Source organism: Myxine glutinosa, chromosome 6 (assembly GCF_964187855.1).
Source record: "Myxine glutinosa chromosome 6, kmMyxGlut1.1, whole genome shotgun sequence".
Lineage (NCBI taxonomy): Eukaryota > Metazoa > Chordata > Myxini > Myxiniformes > Myxinidae > Myxine > Myxine glutinosa.
This window is the reverse complement of record NC_136266.1, coordinates 60,147,290-60,166,521: the sequence shown is the minus strand read 5'-3', so window position 1 is coordinate 60,166,521 and position 19,232 is coordinate 60,147,290. Positions and strand designations below refer to the sequence as shown.

General features: G+C 45.6%; 1 protein-coding gene across 1 annotated transcript in view; it reads right to left on the bottom strand.

The window, feature by feature from the left end:
- The window catches only part of LOC137429835 (tudor domain-containing protein 7B-like), a 73,677-nt gene that overhangs the window by 9,480 nt on the left and 44,965 nt on the right, over positions 1–19,232 (bottom strand). Inside the window, exons 9-12 of the mRNA XM_078779913.1 lie at positions 18,511–18,713; positions 7,342–7,476; positions 5,798–5,881; positions 5,083–5,214 (exon numbers count right to left, since the gene is read on the bottom strand). Of these exons, the coding sequence (XP_078636039.1) occupies positions 5,083–5,214; positions 5,798–5,881; positions 7,342–7,476; positions 18,511–18,713 (554 nt within the window). The remainder of the gene's footprint in view (positions 1–5,082; positions 5,215–5,797; positions 5,882–7,341; positions 7,477–18,510; positions 18,714–19,232) is intronic.

The following is a 19,232-nucleotide window of genomic DNA, read 5'->3' as shown; positions in this document are numbered from 1 at the left end:
TTGTACATTGAATGGAATTCACTCCGACACCCTTCCTGCACACAGCACACGGCCACTTCCCAGTTCTTTCCACCTCACCACATGCTTTACCACTTGCCTTCACCTTCGTTTTTCCGATATTCACATTCAGACCTTTTGTCTCCATACATTCCTTCCACTTGTTCATCTTCTCCTTCAGTCCATCCATACTTTCTGCAATCAACACCAGATCATCTGCATACAACAACTCCCACGGTAAACCCTCCTTTACGTTCCGAGCCAGCACCTCCATCACAGCTACAAATAGTAGTGGACTTAGTACCGACCCCTGATGCACTCCCACCTTCACCTCAAACTCACCACTGTTCCCGTCCTTCGTCCTTACAGCTGTGCGCGCTCTTTTGTACATTGCCCTCACTACTCTGATCAACCATTCCTCCACTCCTAACTTCCTCAATGTCCATGTCACTACTTCACGTGGAACCCTATCGAATGCTTTCTCCAGATCAACAAACCCAAGAAACAACTTCTTCCTCTTCTCCATGTACTTCTCCTGCAACTGCCTCACAATAAAAAGCATGTCTGTCGTTCCCCTTCCTGGCATAAATCCAAACTGCATTTCGTCAATCTTCACTTTCTTCCTTATCCTCCTCTCCAACACCCTTTCCAATACCTTCATTCCATGTTCCAATAACTTTATCGCTCGATACGAGCCACAGTCCAGAGGGTCACCTTTCCCCTTGTTTAGCGGGACGAGGGTACTCAGTTCCCAATCGACTGGAATGCGGCCTTCTTTCACCACCAGATTGCAGATCTCTGTCATTCTCTTAACACCCCAATTTCCCGCTGCCTTCAACATATCTCCCACAACTCCCGTCGGCCCTCCCGCTTTTCTACTCTTCATTGCTTTTATCGCTTCCTCAATCTCTGCCGGTTATCTCTCTTATCAATCTCTGTCGGTCTCTGCCGGTTATCTTCTCTGCCGGTCCTAAAACTGGGTTACTCTCTATGTTGCCATCCCATTCATTCTCTGCATTTTTTTTTTTTTTTTTTTTTTTTTTTCTATACTGAATCGAGGCTCGTGAAAGAGCTGACAACCGCGAGGGAAAGACAGCACATGGGGACCACGAGGGAAAGACAAAGACAGCACATGAGGACCGCGAGGGAAAGACAAAGACAGCACATGGGGACCACGAGGGAAAGACAAAGACAGCACATGGGGACCACGAGGGAAAGACAAAGACAGCACATGGGGACCGCGAGGGAAAGACAAAGACAGCACATGGGGACCACGAGGGAAAGCCAAAGACAGCACTGGGGGACCACGAGGGAAAGACAAAGACAGCACATGGGGACCGCGAGGGAAAGACAAAGACAGCACATGGGGACCACGAGGGAAAGACAAAGACAGCACATGGGGACCACGAGGGAAAGACAAAGACAGCACATGGGGACCACGAGGGAAAGACAAAGACAGCACTGGGGGACCACGAGGGAAAGACAAAGACAGCACTGGGGGACTACGAGGGAAAGACAAAGACAGTACAGTGGGACCACGAGGGAAAGCCAAAGACAGCACATGGGGACCACGAGGGAAAGACAAAGACAGCACTGGGGGACCACGAGGGAAAGACAAAGACAGCACATGGGGACCACGAGGGAAAGACAAAGACAGCACATGCGGACCGCGAGGGAAAGACAAAGACAGTACAGTGGGACCACGAGGGAAAGACAAAGACAGCACTGGGGGACCACGAGGGAAAGACAAAGACAGCACTGGGGGACCACGAGGGAAAGACAAAGACAGCACTGGGGGATTCAACAGTATTTCCATATATCTCTTCCATCTTCCTTTAATTCCATCTGGGTCCACAACGATTTGTCCCACTTCATCCTTCAGTCATGATGTCAGTTGTTCAGATGTTCAGTTGTCAGATGTTCAGTCCCACCAGTCATGATGGGGATAAACTAAATAAATCTGGAAGTCCTTTCTCTTCTATAGTCACACCGTTTACTTTCCATTGAAGGCAGACAAAGCCACTCCAAGCATTCTTGGATGTAAATAGCAATGCTTAATTATTTCAAACACCAAGTATATTTTTTTTCCTGAAATAAGGCCGAGAAAAATATATTTCCAGTCTCTGGTCGGCGCGCGCATCGATTTTGACCCTGCGCGTCAATAATTTGTTTTTTCAAATTTGGTATCGACGTTCGCGCACGGTTCTCCCCTACAAAACTGCGTTTAGTTTGTCCAAATCCAACCAGCCGTTCCAAAGATATGAGTAGTTTTGTGTGCCGTGATGTCATGAATCCAATAGGGAAGTTGCATGTGATGTCATCGTCTTAGTCACGTGACCGCTTGGGTGGCAAAACATTGCTTCTGCCACCATACGTCATGGCGGCAATTTGAAACTCGTCTCGCATATAAATTGCCCCCTACACGATGGTAAAGAGTTGTTGTGCTGTCGGATGTACAGCCCGATTTCATCCGGACGACGCTAAAACGCTAAAACGGTTTCATAGCTGCCTTGACTGCAGCTCTCAGGTGAGAATATGGCTCATGAGGTTGTTACCTTCGCTCGCGAAGTGAAAAGCAGGATTAGGCATTTGGTTACGTACATGTGGAGTGTGTATGGCGTACGTGTGGAGTGTGTGTGGCGTACGTGTGGCGTACTTGTGGAGTGTGTGTGGCGTATGTGTGGCGTACTTGTGGCGTCCGTGTGGAGTGTGTGTGGCGTACTTGTGGCGTACGTGTGGAGTGTGTGTGGCATACTTGTGGCGTACTTGTGGAGTGTGTGTGGCGTACGTGTGGAGTGTGTGTGGCACACGTATGGCGTACTTGTGGTGTACGTGTGGCGTACTTGTGGAGTGTGTGTGGCGTACTTGTGGCGTATGTGTGGACTGTGGAGTGTGTGTGACGTACGTGTGGAGTGTGTGTTGCGTACGTGTGGCGTACTTGTGGCGTGTGTGTGGCGTACTTGGTTTTTTTTTTGGTTTTATTTGTATACTGAATCGAGGCTCGTGAAAGAGCTAACATTTACTTCACAAACAAATCAACCAGACAAAGAAAATATATAAAAAGAGGGAGTGGCGTACGTGTGGAGTGTGTGTGGACCGTGGAGTGCGTGTGGCGTACTTGTGGATCCACACGGGTCCACAGGCAGATGACACAGCCTCGGTTTCTCGCAATACCGCGAAAACGCCTCAACAGGCAAGCTACGGGCGTAAACTGACAGGTCCGTCTGACGAAACGACAGCTTTTCCGCCATGTTGTTTATGCCACCCAAGATGGCGGCCGGAACCGGTTGCCATGGACGACGCCCACGCGATGCAAGGCCTCTATCGGCTGGATATTGTCATTTATTGAAACGAAGACGTTCTTTGTCGGGTTCGTGTGAAGCAACCAGAAGGCCTAGAGAGCTGTGCGTGGTCTCGTTAGTTAGGCCTGGATCCTATCTCGTTTGTCATGAAGTTGTAAGTGTCTGTGATAATCTGGTGGACAGGGAGAAGAGATCGTGGGAGACCTTCGGCCTGTTAGACCACTTGCGCATGCGCAGTGTTGACGCGATCGACGCATTGGAATGTTTAACGGTACGGCGAGGCGATCTCGAGATCGAAATGGCAGTCTATAATATGCTTGAAGAACTTAATAATTTTCAGAATAAATACATTTTAAAATAACTTAAGCTTGTGTTCATTATTTACAAAAAAAAAGGCCTACAAGTCCCATTGGCTGTCTTTAATTTCTCTCTGGATGGCGCCACAGCAGATGACAAGGACCGCAAGGCATGAGGACACAAAAAACACCTCTATATGTGCAATCCATGCTTTTCAAAAAAAAAAAAAAAAAAAGCCGCATCGCCACATCAATTCTGGAACTTTGGTCTGACCAGAGACCAGCAATATATTTTTTTCGGCCTGAAGGTTGAATTTTTTTTTTTTCAGACCTTACACACTTGCAGGCTCACAGGTGAGCAAGAAAAATGATAGTACTACTTTTACCTTCATGGAAGAATAAGAGAAAGTGGTGCATGCTGGATAATGTTTTGAGAACAATAATACAACAAGAAGAAAAAGACATGAAATGTCACAGCCCCAACCGTAATTTTAGTAATTTTGCTGTACGGAGTTAAAGGCCGTCAGTCGGCCATCTTTGGTTGGATGACAAAACAAAGTCTTCTGCATATGTATACTCATGTATTGTCTTTGTGCCAAAACTGAAGAAAATTGGTCCATGCATGTCTGAGAAATGGATGGGGATACGTTTAAATAACAAAATGGCTGCCAGTCAGCCATCTTCGATCTGATTAAAAAAAAATGCCGTGCATATGTAGGCCCATCATTCGTTATAGGTGTGGCAAATTTGAACAAGATCGGTAAATGCATGTCTGAGAAATGATTGAGGACGTGGTCAACATCGGGTTGTTGTTTTTTACAACTAAAATAGCCACCAGTTGGCCATCTTTGATCATATCGTGAGAAAAAAAATGTGCATATGTATACTGTCATGTATTGTCTTTGAGCCAAGGATGAACAAAATCAATCCATACATCTCCGAGATATGGTTTCAGACGCACGGATGGACGTTGAGGTCGAGACCGTCCATCCAACGGGGGCTAATAATCAGATGTTTCAGTTGAGTAGATGGAGAAGTGGAGTGAGGGGAAGGGCAGGTTGGGGGGTTGGGGGGGAGGGAGGGAGGCACATGCACCACATGCAAATAATGCACCCACATGCAAATAAGACATGTGCCAAAATCATGTTAAAAGTGGTTAAGTAGGGAGGGGGTTAGAGGATGAAGTAAATTGGCTGAAGGTGGATGACAGGGTTGTAAGCAGATGGTGACCTGTGGGGTTAGGTGGCCTGCCTGAGAATGTGAAAAATCAAAATAACCTCAACTTTCATTCCAACCCATTTCAAACCTGCCCTGAAAAGCCATTGGCCGAATGGGCATTGTGGTGAAACAGGTGACTACCAAATGAAATAATAGTGCTTGCCAAACGATGGCTAAAGATCATTTGGCAAGTATAGATATTGGAAAAGGATGATCAAAAATGCTTGCATAAATAATTAACCTTTCAAACATCGGGATTGAACCAATACCTGAATTGGAATGGAGGCAAAATCCCGAAGAAAAATTGCTGGAACTTCATACAAAGCAGAGCAGTCACAAGTTATTGTCTTGCCTACATCCAACAGCAGAACAGAAACCACCGAGTCTCGAATATTGCTCACCTGCACAAAAGCACAATATAACAAAAAAAAACAACTTAGAGTTAAACAATACTGTAAAAATAAACTAGAGAGGTTCCAGGGAGCCTGAACTCAACTGGTCTATATCAATATGTTTAGAACATGCATAATCGAACCACAAACTATATAGATTATATGTGCTAAAATATATGACAAAAATTGATTTTTCAATATGGCCGCCGTGCCGCGCCCATTTTTGGGCGTGCAACGCCCAAATGCAATCTCAAACTAGTTTATGTCTTAAAGATGCTGCATAACAAGTTTCATCAAATTTCATCAATATTTGTGACTTTTAGAGCGTAGACGTCGAATTGTTTACAGACGACAGACGACAGACACGGACGGTGTCGACAAAAACTCAGCTGGACATAGTCCAGTTGAGTTTAAAATATTCAAGATTTAACAAACATGAAAAAGGAGAGGGTGAGAGGAAGACATAACTGGCAACGCATTTTTTTGTGTAGGCCACAGCCCTCGTGTTTGTAAAAGGGAACGCATATTTAAGGCAGTAATAGGGAAGGAATGGGAAGAGGGGGAGTGGGCAGGAGCAGCATACTCTACCAACCTCCACTCTTTTCCACTGGTCCCTCCATTTAAACAGGCAGCGTTGACCATTATAAGGCAATGTTACAGTAAACAAAGTTTCGCTCTGCAAACCAGAAAGGGTGGGGGAGGAGAATCAAGCAATGAGGAAATATAGGTTTGGTTAACGCTCATAATACCATTTTACATTTGAAAAACATTCCCGTTCGTTTCCATCATATTACATTCCCAATGGATGGTATCACCTGACATCAGAACTAATGGCCCTGTGCCCAGAATGATGCTGAGCTATTGTCTGTAATCAATCTGCTTAGTTATGAGCTTTACACCTGTAGCATTCTATTCTATAGTTATATCGATTGCTTTAGGGATTCCTACTTTATTTCTCTGCAAGATCGAGGCTCGTGGAGAAAGTACCGAAGTTTATGAACTGACAGTAGGGCAGTTGAGTAACTCTTGATCGATTTTGATATACCATTCGCTACAAAGAGCGTTGGTGCAGCCAAAGCAGTTTTTTGGCAAGGGTTATGCTGGGTGGTTCTCCCCATTGCCTTGCCTTCTCAGCATCGTTTTTCCATGCTGTATCCTTTTAAATGCTGAGTGGGAAGGAAGCAGTGCATACCCTTTTTTTCTTTAAAAAAAAATTACGTCTTTGGTACGACAACCAGGATTTGAACTACTGACAGACTCGGAGCAGATGCTCTAACCAATTCACTACCGAGCCTGAGCCGCTATTAGGACAAAACGCAGGAACAGGTGTGAAGGTGGGGGGAAAGGGGTAAGCGTGGAAATTGGAGAGAAAAATGGGGAATAACATGAGATGAGGGTACACCACCTGCTTGAAACCCTTTAGGAAAGAGTGGGAAAGAATAGCCTAATAGCCTCTGGAAGGCAGTTGCATAGAAGAGAAGGGAGGAACCAAGTGGAGTTGAGGCGTGCAGGCTTTTGAAAGTTTAACCAGTATATGGGTACCATAAGAACACGGGCATCCTGGAGTTGTTTGTGGGGAGGAATGGAGGGTTGAGAAAGCAGGGGAAGTTTACCAATAGAAGAGGGGGTACGAGGTCCCCAACCTGCACCTGTGTGGAACAACTACCAAGCTTACATAAAGTTATTTTGAAATCATAAACATGATTGTGCAATAATGAATGACCTTTTTCCCCACCTGGGAAAAAAATTGCAAATACAAAGCACAGCCCCAGCAATAAAATGCTTGAATGAATGAATGATCGTTTTAAGGCCATTTTCCCCGCTAGAGAAGGGTTAGCCTTGCGGGCCCCATGACAATCATGGTTCCCTGTTTGAGGCAATGTTTTTATGGCCGGATGCCCTTCCTGGCGCCAACCCTTAGTCGCCTCTTACGATGCACAGAGATACGGTGTACCCATTCTAAACCGGGGTACACCAGCAATAAAATGCTTATGCAATAGTAATTGCCCATGCATTGGGAAGCACATCTGGTGAATAATCGTGATATTGAGTTTAACACTTGCGCTTTAATAAATCTATACGAGAATTGACCAATCAAAATCCGAGGACAGTTAAAAGATAAAGTTGAATTCTCACTTGGTCGTCAAAGTATTGAACAATGCGCTCCAGCAATTCAGAGAGGACTGCATTGGTCAAGTGCTTAAGCAAGCAGAAGATGGTCCCATCAGACTCGATGTGCGTTACTTGGACGTCCCTGTATACACCACCTTCCTGCCAGGCAGATGTTAATAAAAAAAACATGACATGCTGCCAAACGGCTGCACTGAAATGAAAACTCATAAATGCATTGGGGTAAAGATAAAAGTATTCTGCACAGTGGAACATGACTGCACGAATTATTATCAATTACACTGAATAAAAAAACACCTTGGAAAGAAAAACAAACAGATGCAGCAGCATAATCACCAAATCCCAGAAAATGTGCTAAGTTACCAGTTTCACTTGTTCAAACGTTTCTGTTAAATTCTGCCATTCAAAAATACCAGGCAAGAACATATTCATTATTCAAACGTGCATCGTTTAATCCTACAACTGCCTTGGCATGCAAATGAAGATGTACTGGCCCAGATATCTGAAACTCTATAACCCTTAACGTAAGAATCTCCCTATGAAATACTACATTTAAATCTAGATTGGAGAAATATCTTGTGAAAGTAGTGTTCGTGATGTTTGAAGTGTTTATTGCACAATAAGGTCTCACACAGCTTTTGTTCATTTTGTTACGTATAATATTGCTGACTCGTCTCATACAAAAGACTCCGATTTCCATTTCTGCAGTTCAAACATATTCCGTGCATACATCATTTATAGTTGCAATATATGGTGTATTTTCTTAACTTGTAATTACCTGCCAGAAAATAATGACTGATAATGTGATACCAGCACACTGAAAACATTGCTTCACCTGGCTAAACCATTTTCATCACTTTGGCCCGGTTGCATAAACCATCCTTAAGGACAGATTTGAGGGTTTACTTAAGCAGGGGTCAAGCATTTTTTTTTGTGATCCACCAGCCCGACGATATATTATTCGCTGGTGAATCAAACTTCATAAAAATCAATATCCACGTTTAAATTACTATTCCTCACGACACCTAGAGATCAAATTTCAGTGCTTTTCATCCCAACAACCTCGCAATTCGTAATCACAGAACACTCCCGTCAGCTATTCAATCATCTACCTACTAACAGCAAAATAATACTTGGACAATTTTAATGTTTGCTGAAGAAAAATTGATTTGATAATTTTGTTATTACAAGCGTTACGCCTAGGTCCCCTGTCGGTGAAGTGATGAGTTCACAAAGTGAAAGACGCAAGGTGGCCATCTTGGATTTTGACGTGGCGACCCAATTTTCAATAGCGTTCTTCCTTATGCCTAGACACACCCACACACCAGATTAGAAGTTGGTACTTCGCTTATTTTGCAAGATATTCCGCTCACAAGGTTCAGACATACATGGCGGTGGCCATCTTGGATTTTGACGTGGGTTGCACCCACACCAAATTCGAATGCGGTCCTTCGCTTACACACACACACACACACACACACACACACACACACACACACACACACACACACACACACACACACACACACACACACACACACACACACACACACACACACACTACGGTCAACAAGAAAGTGTTGGATCATGCGAGCACGATGAGGCCGTGCATTGTCATCTTGGAAGACAAAGTTTCCTCGAAAGGCTGCAAGAGCAAATGGAAGCAATGTTTCTTCCAGAATGGCTCTGTACTTGAACTGGTTCAGGTTTCCATTCAGAACAACCAGGTCAGTTTTGCCCCCTGCATGAAAAGCAGCCCAAACGGTCACCCCACCACCTCCAGCTTGGACTCTTGGCACTATACAATCTTTGTTGTAGGCTTCATGCACTTGTCTGCGCACTCGGACATGGCCATCTTGACGATAGACCAGAAATCTAGACTCGTCACTGAAGATCACGTGATTCCAGTGTCCTGACTGCCATTGACGGTGCTCTCTGGCCCACTGCAATCGGCGCTGGCGGTAGTCTGGTCGGGCGTGGCTTTCTCAGGGGACGCCTGGCACGATAGCCTGCTTGAACCAGTCATTGGTTGACTAGCCTTCTGGATACAGGCACATTTGTCAGTTGCTGCCACTCAGCCCTAAGCCGATTAGCTGACTTGGTACGGCCATTGCGGACTAACCGGTGCAGCTGGCGATCATCCCTCCTTGTGGTTCTGCGGGGACATCCTGGCCTCGGTATTGTAGTGACACCCCTCTGAGCATTTCGTTTCAGGATCTTTGACACCTGACCTTGAGTGATGCCATACTTCCGAGCAATAGCACGCTGTTTCATGCCGTAATTTCGTAAAGCCTCCACTCCATGACAAACAGCGTTGTCGAGTTGACGGACCATCTCCAGAGGAAGCGGCAAAAACTTTTGGAGACGTGCAGCAGTTGTTTTCCACTAATACAGAACGCAACAACCCTTGTATACCCGACTGTGAAGCCAATCATCAAATGCACCTGTCCATACATTTTGCCACGCCACCTGTGATATAATCCTGTTGTTGACTTCTTGCTGCGACAGACAATCAGTGACATGGTTATTTTAACAAATAAATCACCAAAGTGGCGATATATATATATATATACACACTGTTACGTGGTCCTCCCGGTAACTACCTGGTCTGGGTGACCCCCGGACCGTGGGAGGGACCCCGCCAGAAAGATATATGGTTTATACGCTTTCGTAACGCAATCAATATGAATTCCGGTCAAGAAGAAACCCCACACCAAGGATCCGGAATAATCAATAATATATTCCCTGAGCAATCAACAACCATCAACAATGCACAATCAATATTACAAAGGTATAAACTCATCTACACAAACTCTAAGATGGCCATCTTATATATTCCTCACGTGAGCCCCACTCCTGACTCCCTCCGTGGTCAATGTCTCCCACAATGTCTCTCGTCTCCGCACACGGGCGGTTGAACGAACCCCGGGCGGACGTGCTCCAAACGTGCCGTCTCGTACCGGGGACAGCTGTTGCAGCGCACCTCCTTGCCAAACAACGGGGCAAAACCCAGCGCGGCTTCCAACGCGCGCGAGGCCCCGAAGTGCGACCCGTACGCGTCCTTGTAGACGGGGCAAAACCAAGCGCGGTTTGCACCGCGTGCGAGGTTCAACGTGCGACCCGTACGCGTCCTTGTAGACGGGGCAAAACCAAGCGCGGTTTGCACCGCGTGCGAGGTTCAACGTGCGACCCGTACGCGTCCTTGTAGACGGGGCAAAACCAAGCGCGGTTTGCACCGCGCGCGCGGCCCAACGTGCGACCGCTTGGTTCCGTGCACGAACTCACGGGGACTTCACGTGTCAACAGGTAGTTACGCGTCCAGGTAACTCCTCTCGCCAAACGGGTTTCGGAACGCCTCTGTTTTCCCGCGCAGCGCAAGGTCGATTTTCTCTTCTCTCGTCGCGGGGTGAGGAAGAAGAATCACCGTCCTTTTCTCTCCTCGTGTCTTTTTTTTCTCCCGTTTTCAGTCACTTCCGTTTCCGGCCACTTCCGTTTCCGGCCACTCCCTCAGAAGGGCTCCTGACCCTCCAACCACAACAACTACACCACAACTTAATATACTACACACGGATAAGCAAAGACCTGAATGGTAATTCACATACATTCACATAAATATGTAACACTCCCCCCCTTCAAGAAAGAAAGTTTGAACCCAGCGAAAACTTTCTTTGCCGGCCAATTTGGAGAAACAAACCAGATAACTCAACCCCCCCCCCACATTATCAGTTCCCCCCGGGCCCCGTTATCACTTAAAAATAAAGCCACCAAAATTTCACCACAACCCCTCCAGATTACTCCCTCTGGACTAAGTACCAACAACGACATTGTCCCTGCCAAATCAAACTCCATCTCATGACCCTCTGACTTTGACCGTCCGTATCTTGGGAATGAAGGTTAAGGGTTGATCAAAGATCCAAAGTTAAGCAACTCGATAGCACTTTTTCCGGGAGGCCAAGCCGAGTATTCACTACATGGATGCCTTTAGGAACGCGGAGTTCACGGTTAGTCCGTGCAGGAAAGTTCTCTACATGGGCGCCTTGAGGAACGTGGAGTTCACGGTTAGTCCGTGCATGAAAGTTCACTACCTGGACGCCTTTAGGAACGGCGTTCACGGTTAATTCGTGTAGGAATCTTGGCTCGGCGGCTCCGCCGCCTTCAGTGCTTCAACTTCTCAGAACTTCCCTAATAATTAGGGTGGGACCACTGGTCCCTGTAGTCCCATGAATAGCGGTCTCCTTCTCGGCCACCATTTTTCCAATCCTTCCTTCGGGAGCGGCCATAACTCAGGGAGCCTCCATAATAATATTGCTTGCGGCCACCACCAAAACTACCGCCCAGTTGTCCTCTCCTGTAGACCTCTCGACGCCTACGAAATGCCTTCCCTACTGTTATGGTCCGACCCTCCAAATCCTTGCCATTCCAATTCTTCTCTGCCTCTCTGGCGTCTTTTGTGCTGGCAAACGTGACAAAGCCGAACCCTCTTGACTGTTGCGTTTCCCAGTCTCTTACCAACCGCACTTCCACCAGCGGCCCATATCTGTTGAAGACAGAGGTCAGAACTTCTTCCTCTGTTTTGAAGTTCAGTCCCCCTACAAATAACTTGGCACTTTTGTCGCCATCCCGAGCTGGTGTGGCGTTATTTTCCCTGCTGGGCTCTTTACCAACCCTCAGGTTACCATAAACTTGACCCCCGGCCAAATCATTCCCGATAACCACAGATACACCCTCTACAGGAAGCGTGGCTTGTAAACCGACGGTGACCGGTCCTGACACCAAATCGGACTCCAAATGGATGACATGAAGGGGAGCACTAACACCGCCCCCGATCCCCTGTAAACGAACACTATCCCCCGTTGCCGTCTCCTCGGACCATGGCAAAATGCCTTCAAGCATTAAAGATTGATGTGCCCCTGTGTCCCTCAATATCCTAACCGGTTTCCGGTTAGTCGAGGCTCCATCCCGTGACACAAACCCCTCTGAAATAAATGGTTGGTAACCCTTTTGATGGCGATTTCTCACAATGGCCATTGCGTTTGGAGTCGTAGTAGTCGGACTCCGCTCTGGGTCTTCGCTTTTCATGCGGTAACAACTGGACATCAAGTGTCCAGGTTTCTTGCAAAAAGCGCAAGTAGGCCCGGAGGAAAAACTCGTGGTCTGCCTCGGGCCCCCCGAACTATAAGTTTGTCTTGGGCCCTCATCCCTCCGATTTCGAACCGGTGGGGTATCATAGTTGTCCCCATAATCATCTCGAGGCCGCCGCCATGTATGGTCGTTCTCCGCACCTGCTGTTCCCCACCTCCCCTGCGGAGATCTAGGCGAGGAGTTAGGTTCGTGGACCCCTATTCGGTGGGTTAAGGCATAATCATCTGCCATGGTGGCTGCGTCCCACAACTTTGGTACCTTCTTTTCCTGCAGGTACACTTTGATGTCCTCGTGGACACACTGCTGGAATTCCTCCACCAGGATCAAGTCCGGCAATTTCTCGAAGTCTTTCCCGACTCCTTTTGACTCACACCACCGATCAAACATGTTTTCTTTCACTCTGGCAAACTCCACATGGGTCTCACTCTCCCTCTTCCTGGCATTCCTGAATTTTTGCCTGTAAGCTTCCGGAACCAACTCATAGGCCTTGAGGATGTGCTTCTTCAGTACCTCATAATCTGCACATTGGTCCATTGGTAGCGCCGAATAAATTTCCTGAGCTTTCCCCACCAGCACACTTTGCACGAGTATGGTCCAGGCCTCCTCCGGCCAGTTTAATTGTCGAGCCACTTTCTCAAAGTGTGGAAAAAATTTCGCGACTTCTTTTTCACTGAACGGTGGAACCAGCCTCACATGTCTGCCCACATCCCAGGTTTTCTGGTTAGGTGTCGACCCCGTCAGCAAGGGTGGTGCCTCTCCCCGTTCTCTCATTAACTCCAGCTCCTTGAATTTGATTTCTTGCTGAAGCTCCATGTCACGTTCCTTTAATTCCCTTTCCGCTTTTCTCTCCTCTGCTTCGAGGTCCCTTGCAGCTCTCCTCTCCTCTGCTTTTCTCCCTTCTAACCTTTCCTGGAGTTCTCGTTCCACTCTCCTTTCCTCTGCTTGTTTCTCTTCTCTCCTCGCTTCTGCTTTCCTTTCTTCTTCTGCTAACCTTTCCTGGAGTTCTCGTTCCACTCTCCTTTCCTCTGCTTGTTTCTCTTCTCTCCTCGCTTCTGCTTTCCTTTCTTCTTCTGCTCTTTCCTTTTCTGCTTTCCTTTCTTCTTCTTTTAACCTTTCCTGGAGTTCTCGTTCCACTCTCCTTTCCTCTGCTTGTTTCTCTTCTCTCCTCGCTTCTGCTTTCCTTTCTTCTTCTGCTCTTTCCTTTTCTGCTTTCCTTTCTTCTTCTGCTCTTTCCTTTTCTGCTTTCCTTTCTTCTTCTTTTAACCTTTCCTGGAGTTCTCGTTCCACCCTCCTTTCCTCTGCTTGCTTCTCTTCTCTCCTCTCTTCTGCTTTCCTTTCTTCTTCTGCTCTTTCCTTTTCTGCTTTCCTTTCTTCTTCTTTAATCCGTTCCTGGCTCCGTAATTGCAACTCCAGTTTCCGGAGCTCAACGTCTTCTGGTTCTTCGGGTAGCCACTCCCAGGCTAACTCGTCCCATGTTCCTAATCCCACCATAGATTGTATCACCGTGGCCTGCAACTCTGCCTTCCTCAAATTAGTTCGGACCTCCAAGTTAAAATGTTTGGCCAATTTCAAGAGGTCCGACTTTAGCAACGCTCGGAACTGTGCCTCACTCGGTGTTACCCCAAAGTTCTGTGCCACAAACGCCATGGTGCCTATCGTTAACACCTGTTAACCTTCACCCAAGATTTTACCCCAATTTCTCAAAAAAATTTTTTTTACCAATTAATAATTAATTAATAAATTTTAATTAATTAAAATTATTATTTTATTACTTTATACAATTTTAAATCCCGGAAGTAGACCCAATTGCGAAACCGCAAATCGTAATTTGGACGAGCCCCCAATTCTGTTACGTGGTCCTCCCGGTAACTACCTGGTCTGGGTGACCCCCGGACCGTGGGAGGGACAGTTCTCGTTTCAGGTCTCTTTCAAGGAAAGAGCAGAAGAAGAAAGGAAAGCAGAAGATATATGGTTTATACGCTTTCGTAACGCAATCAATATGAATTCCGGTCAAGAAGAAACCCCACACCAAGGATCCGGAATAATCAATAATATATTCCCTGAGCAATCAACAACCATCAACAATGCACAATCAATATTACAAAGGTATAAACTCATCTACACAAACTCTAAGATGGCCATCTTATATATTCCTCACGTGAGCCCCACTCCTGACTCCCTCCGTGGTCAATGTCTCCCACAATGTCTCTCGTCTCCGCACACGGGCGGTTGAACGAACCCCGGGCGGACGTGCTCCAAACGTGCCGTCTCGTACCGGGGACAGCTGTTGCAGCGCACCTCCTTGCCAAACAACGGGGCAAAACCCAGCGCGGCTTCCAACGCGCGCGAGGCCCCGAAGTGTGACCCGTACGCGTCCTTGTAGACGGGGCAAAACCAAGCGCGGTTTGCACCGCGTGCGAGGTTCAACGTGCGACCCGTACGCGTCCTTGTAGACGGGGCAAAACCAAGCGCGGTTTGCACCGCGTGCGAGGTTCAACGTGCGACCCGTACGCGTCCTTGTAGACGGGGCAAAACCAAGCGCGGTTTGCACCGCGCGCGCGGCCCAACGTGCGACCGCTTGGTTCCGTGCACGAACTCACGGGGACTTCACGTGTCAACAGGTAGTTACGCGTCCAGGTAACTCCTCTCGCCAAACGGGTTTCGGAACGCCTCTGTTTTCCCGCGCAGCGCAAGGTCGATTTTCTCTTCTCTCGTCGCGGGGTGAGGAAGAAGAATCACCGTCCTTTTCTCTCCTCGTGTCTTTTTTTTCTCCCGTTTTCGGTCACTTCCGTTTCCGGCCACTTCCGTTTCCGGCCACTCCCTCAGAAGGGCTCCTGACCCTCCAACCACAACAACTACACCACAACTTAATATACTACACACGGATAAGCAAAGACCTGAATGGTAATTCACATACATTCACATAAATATGTAACAACACATACACCTTCCAAAGGCGGGAACAGGCAATAAAAAGGGTATTCCTCCAGATTTTTTTGCAGTCAAGTGAAGTCTAAATCGATGTGGGCAAAGTGAATATGAAAATAACAAGGAGTCCTCTTACTCATAATACAATTGAGGGTACTGAAGCGTTATTCGTAATACCCTCGTCCACCATCACCCAAAGGGGCGATATGATACGTGGTAAATGTTGACAGATATGTGCATCACCCTACCTTTGGAACTTCTGGCGAAGGGATAAAATGAAGTCACTACAACCTTTGCTGTATGACCCGCAGTCCGCTTGTCAAGTTTAGTTGCTTGGGATTGCACAAGTGACAACCAAATAGATGGACAATCCTGCACGTGGCCACACAGGCCACCAAGAACCAGGCTTTGGGGGCCAAACTGAGTTTTTGGTGGCATTTGACACCTGGGCCACTGCTTATTTCGAACCCTGTTAAGTATTTCTTTCACACTTCCTTTAATGACATCCTCAAGTTGACGATGGTTGCATATACAAATATGCTTAGGTTTTTTCCTTAAAGTTGAGGGAGCTACCCCCCACCCACCTTTCATCAGCTTTTCTCCACCAATTTGAAGCAGGCTTTCATAAGTCACCCGGGTATTATACATTGTAAGAGGTTGATTCAGCTGAAACCCATTTGCATACACGTACATAGCGACCATGATTGTGGCTCGACACACTTTATGGGTTAAGGAAAGATTTCCCTTTAGGAAGATTTTTTTTACCCCTTAGCTAAGGATTTCCTCAAGTGCTGTTGCATAAACAACCCTTTCGAAATCCCCAGCTGAGGATTTTTCTAAAGTTAAGGAAATCCTCAGGATCCGTTGCTATGCTGTTGCTATGCGCTTCGTCCAAAAGCAAGAATAAGTCATGAACACGTGATTTCAAATAGCGCTTGTTATATTGCTACATACACCCTTGTTATATCCTGCATGGGAAACCTGTGATTTTAAATAGCGCTTGGTATATTCTGCATGACCCTGGTGTTGGGCTAGCGGCTAGGGTGCCGGCTTAGGATCCTAGGATCCTGGGCTCGAATCCCGGTCGATCGCTGAATTAACGCCAGGGGGGTTGACTCAGCCTGTCATCCTTCCGAGGTCGGCTAATTGAGTACCAGTTCACTGGTAATTCCCTGTTTGTCATTAAAGGCGGCAAAAAGGGTTGGCGTCAGGAAGGGCATCCGGCCGTAAAACATTGCTTCAAAAAGGGGACCAAAAAACAACAACAACCACGGTTCCCGAAAAAGGCCAACCCCCGCTTTGCGGGGAAAAATGGCCTCTAAAGGTGGTTTTTGGTATATTCTGCATGGAGAACACATTATTTTAAATAGCGCTTGTTATATTCTGCATGGAGAACACTTTATTTTAAATAGCGCTTGTTATATTCTGCATGGAGAACACATTATTTTAAATAGCGATTGTAATATTCTGCATGGAGAACAGATTATTTTAAATAGCGATTGTTATATTCTGCATGGAGAACACATTATTTTAAATAGCGCTTGTTATATTCTGCATGGAGAACACATTATTTTAAATAGCGATTGTTATATTCTGCATGGAGAACACATTATTTTAAATAGCGATTGTTATATTCTGCATGGAGAACACATTATTTTAAAAAGCGATTGTTATATTCTGCATGGAGAACACATTATTTTAAATAGCGATTGTTATATTCTGCATGGAGAACACATTATTTTAAATAGCGATTGTTATATTCTGCATGGAGAACACATTATTTTAAATAGCGATTGTTATATTCTGCATGGAGAACACATTCTTTTAAATAGCGATTGTTATATTCTGCATGGAGAACACATTCTTTTTAATAGCGCTTGTTATATTGCTACATACAATTGTTATATTGCCACCTAAACGGTGGTTGGTATATTGCTACATACACCCTTGGTATATTCTGCATGGGGAACATGTGATTTTAAGTGATGCTTGTTAGATTGCTATCCACCCTTGTTATATTCTGCATGGAGAACACGTGATTTTAAGTGATGCTTGTTTTTTTGCGACACACACACTTATTATATCCTGCATGGGGAACATGTGATTTTAAATGGCGCTTGTTATATTGCTACATACACCCTTGTTATATTGCTACATACACCCTTGTTATATTGCTACATACACGCTTGTTATATCCTGCATGGGGAACATGTGATTTTAAATAGCGCTTGTTATATTGCTACATACACCCTTGTTATATTCTGCATGGGGAACATGTGATTTTAAGTGATGTTTGTTATATTGCCACATACACCCTTGTTATATTCTACATGGAGAACACGTGATTTTCAGTGATGCTTGTTACATGCTTGCTGCATGGGGAACACACATGCTTGTGGATGAAGGGGGAATAACATGGTTCTTATGTAAAATTTATTCGATTCTCATTCACCATTTGATTGCAAATGTGTGCAGTAAATGTTTGGAAACCTTTAGAGGAGAATAGTGAAAGTGTGACGTTATAAAAGTGAAACACGAGTGTGAAACTACAAGCAAAATATTCTGGATGTCATAAAAGTGAAAGTTGCGGAAATAATGTACATCAGTCTCTGGCGTCGCCGTGACAATTGTTGTCTTTATTGACCAATTCCATTGAAGATTGTCTTTTGGAAACGCAAAGGTTCGTGGTTAAGGGTGGGGAGGGGGGTGTGGGGTTCATCATGTGCTTATGCTTCTTCAGACATCCCTTCCCATCTCAAAACTGATTGCTTGCCTGGCACAGCAATGGCTCCTCAGGATTTCCTTAACTTTAAGGAGATCCTTATCCTGAAGGGTTGTTTATGCAACAGCACTTGATGAAATCCTCAGCAAAGGAATTACAGCGTACCTGAAGGGAAATCTTTTATTGAAGTCAAGGGAGTTTTATGCATCCGGGCCTTAATTTTGAAGATTACGTTGCATGCTTACATTGCTACCAGGTTATGGTTAAGCCAAATTTTTGTGTGTTAACTTGAAAATTGGAAAATTTTAAAGTCCTTGATTACCTCTCCTCTATATCCCCACACCTTTGATCAAATTATCCCCAATACCCAGTCCCACGCAAACCTCTGGCTGTGCAGCAAGTAAAGGGTCCTCCAGCTCTTGTAGGCAGGCCAGGTTTATATTGACATCCACCTCATCACTTGTGTCATACAAAATGACCTCTGGTATCTCTGAATGCTTGATGACCTCCATCACCAAAGCCTTGTCCTTTGCAAAGAAATAGAGCTTTGAAAGAACTGCTGCATCGATGCAGAGATTCTCCAAACCTTTGCAAGAATAGGTTTATGGGAAAAGACAAAATGGCAACAGGAAAAAAGTTTAAATTCCTTATGTAAACAATTTATTGTCAAACAAAGATGGCATTGAACCAAAATTGTAACTTTCAAATGTTTATATGACACAAATATGAATGTTTTTGGTGCTTTGCAAATAGGGTATTACATCACAAAGTTTACCGTCATTTAGTTAACCTGGGGACCTGTGTCAGCATTCCATTGCTGGTGGATGTTAAAGATCTCACAATGTCTTTCAACAAAGTAGACCAATGCAAGTTAATGCCAGAACCATGGCCAAAATTTTAAATTCCTGCCTATATTGCAAGGGGGCATTATATCAATGAGAATTTACAACAGACTCCCGGTTCAATCTGAGAGATGGCATAAGCACAATGTATTGCCTCAATTAGTCGTTTCTCGTGACGTTTTGACTGCAGTTTTACAAGCTGTAAAATTATGAGAGTTGCCGATTTGAGATTTATGTAAATCCCCATCTCCTTTCCTCAAATG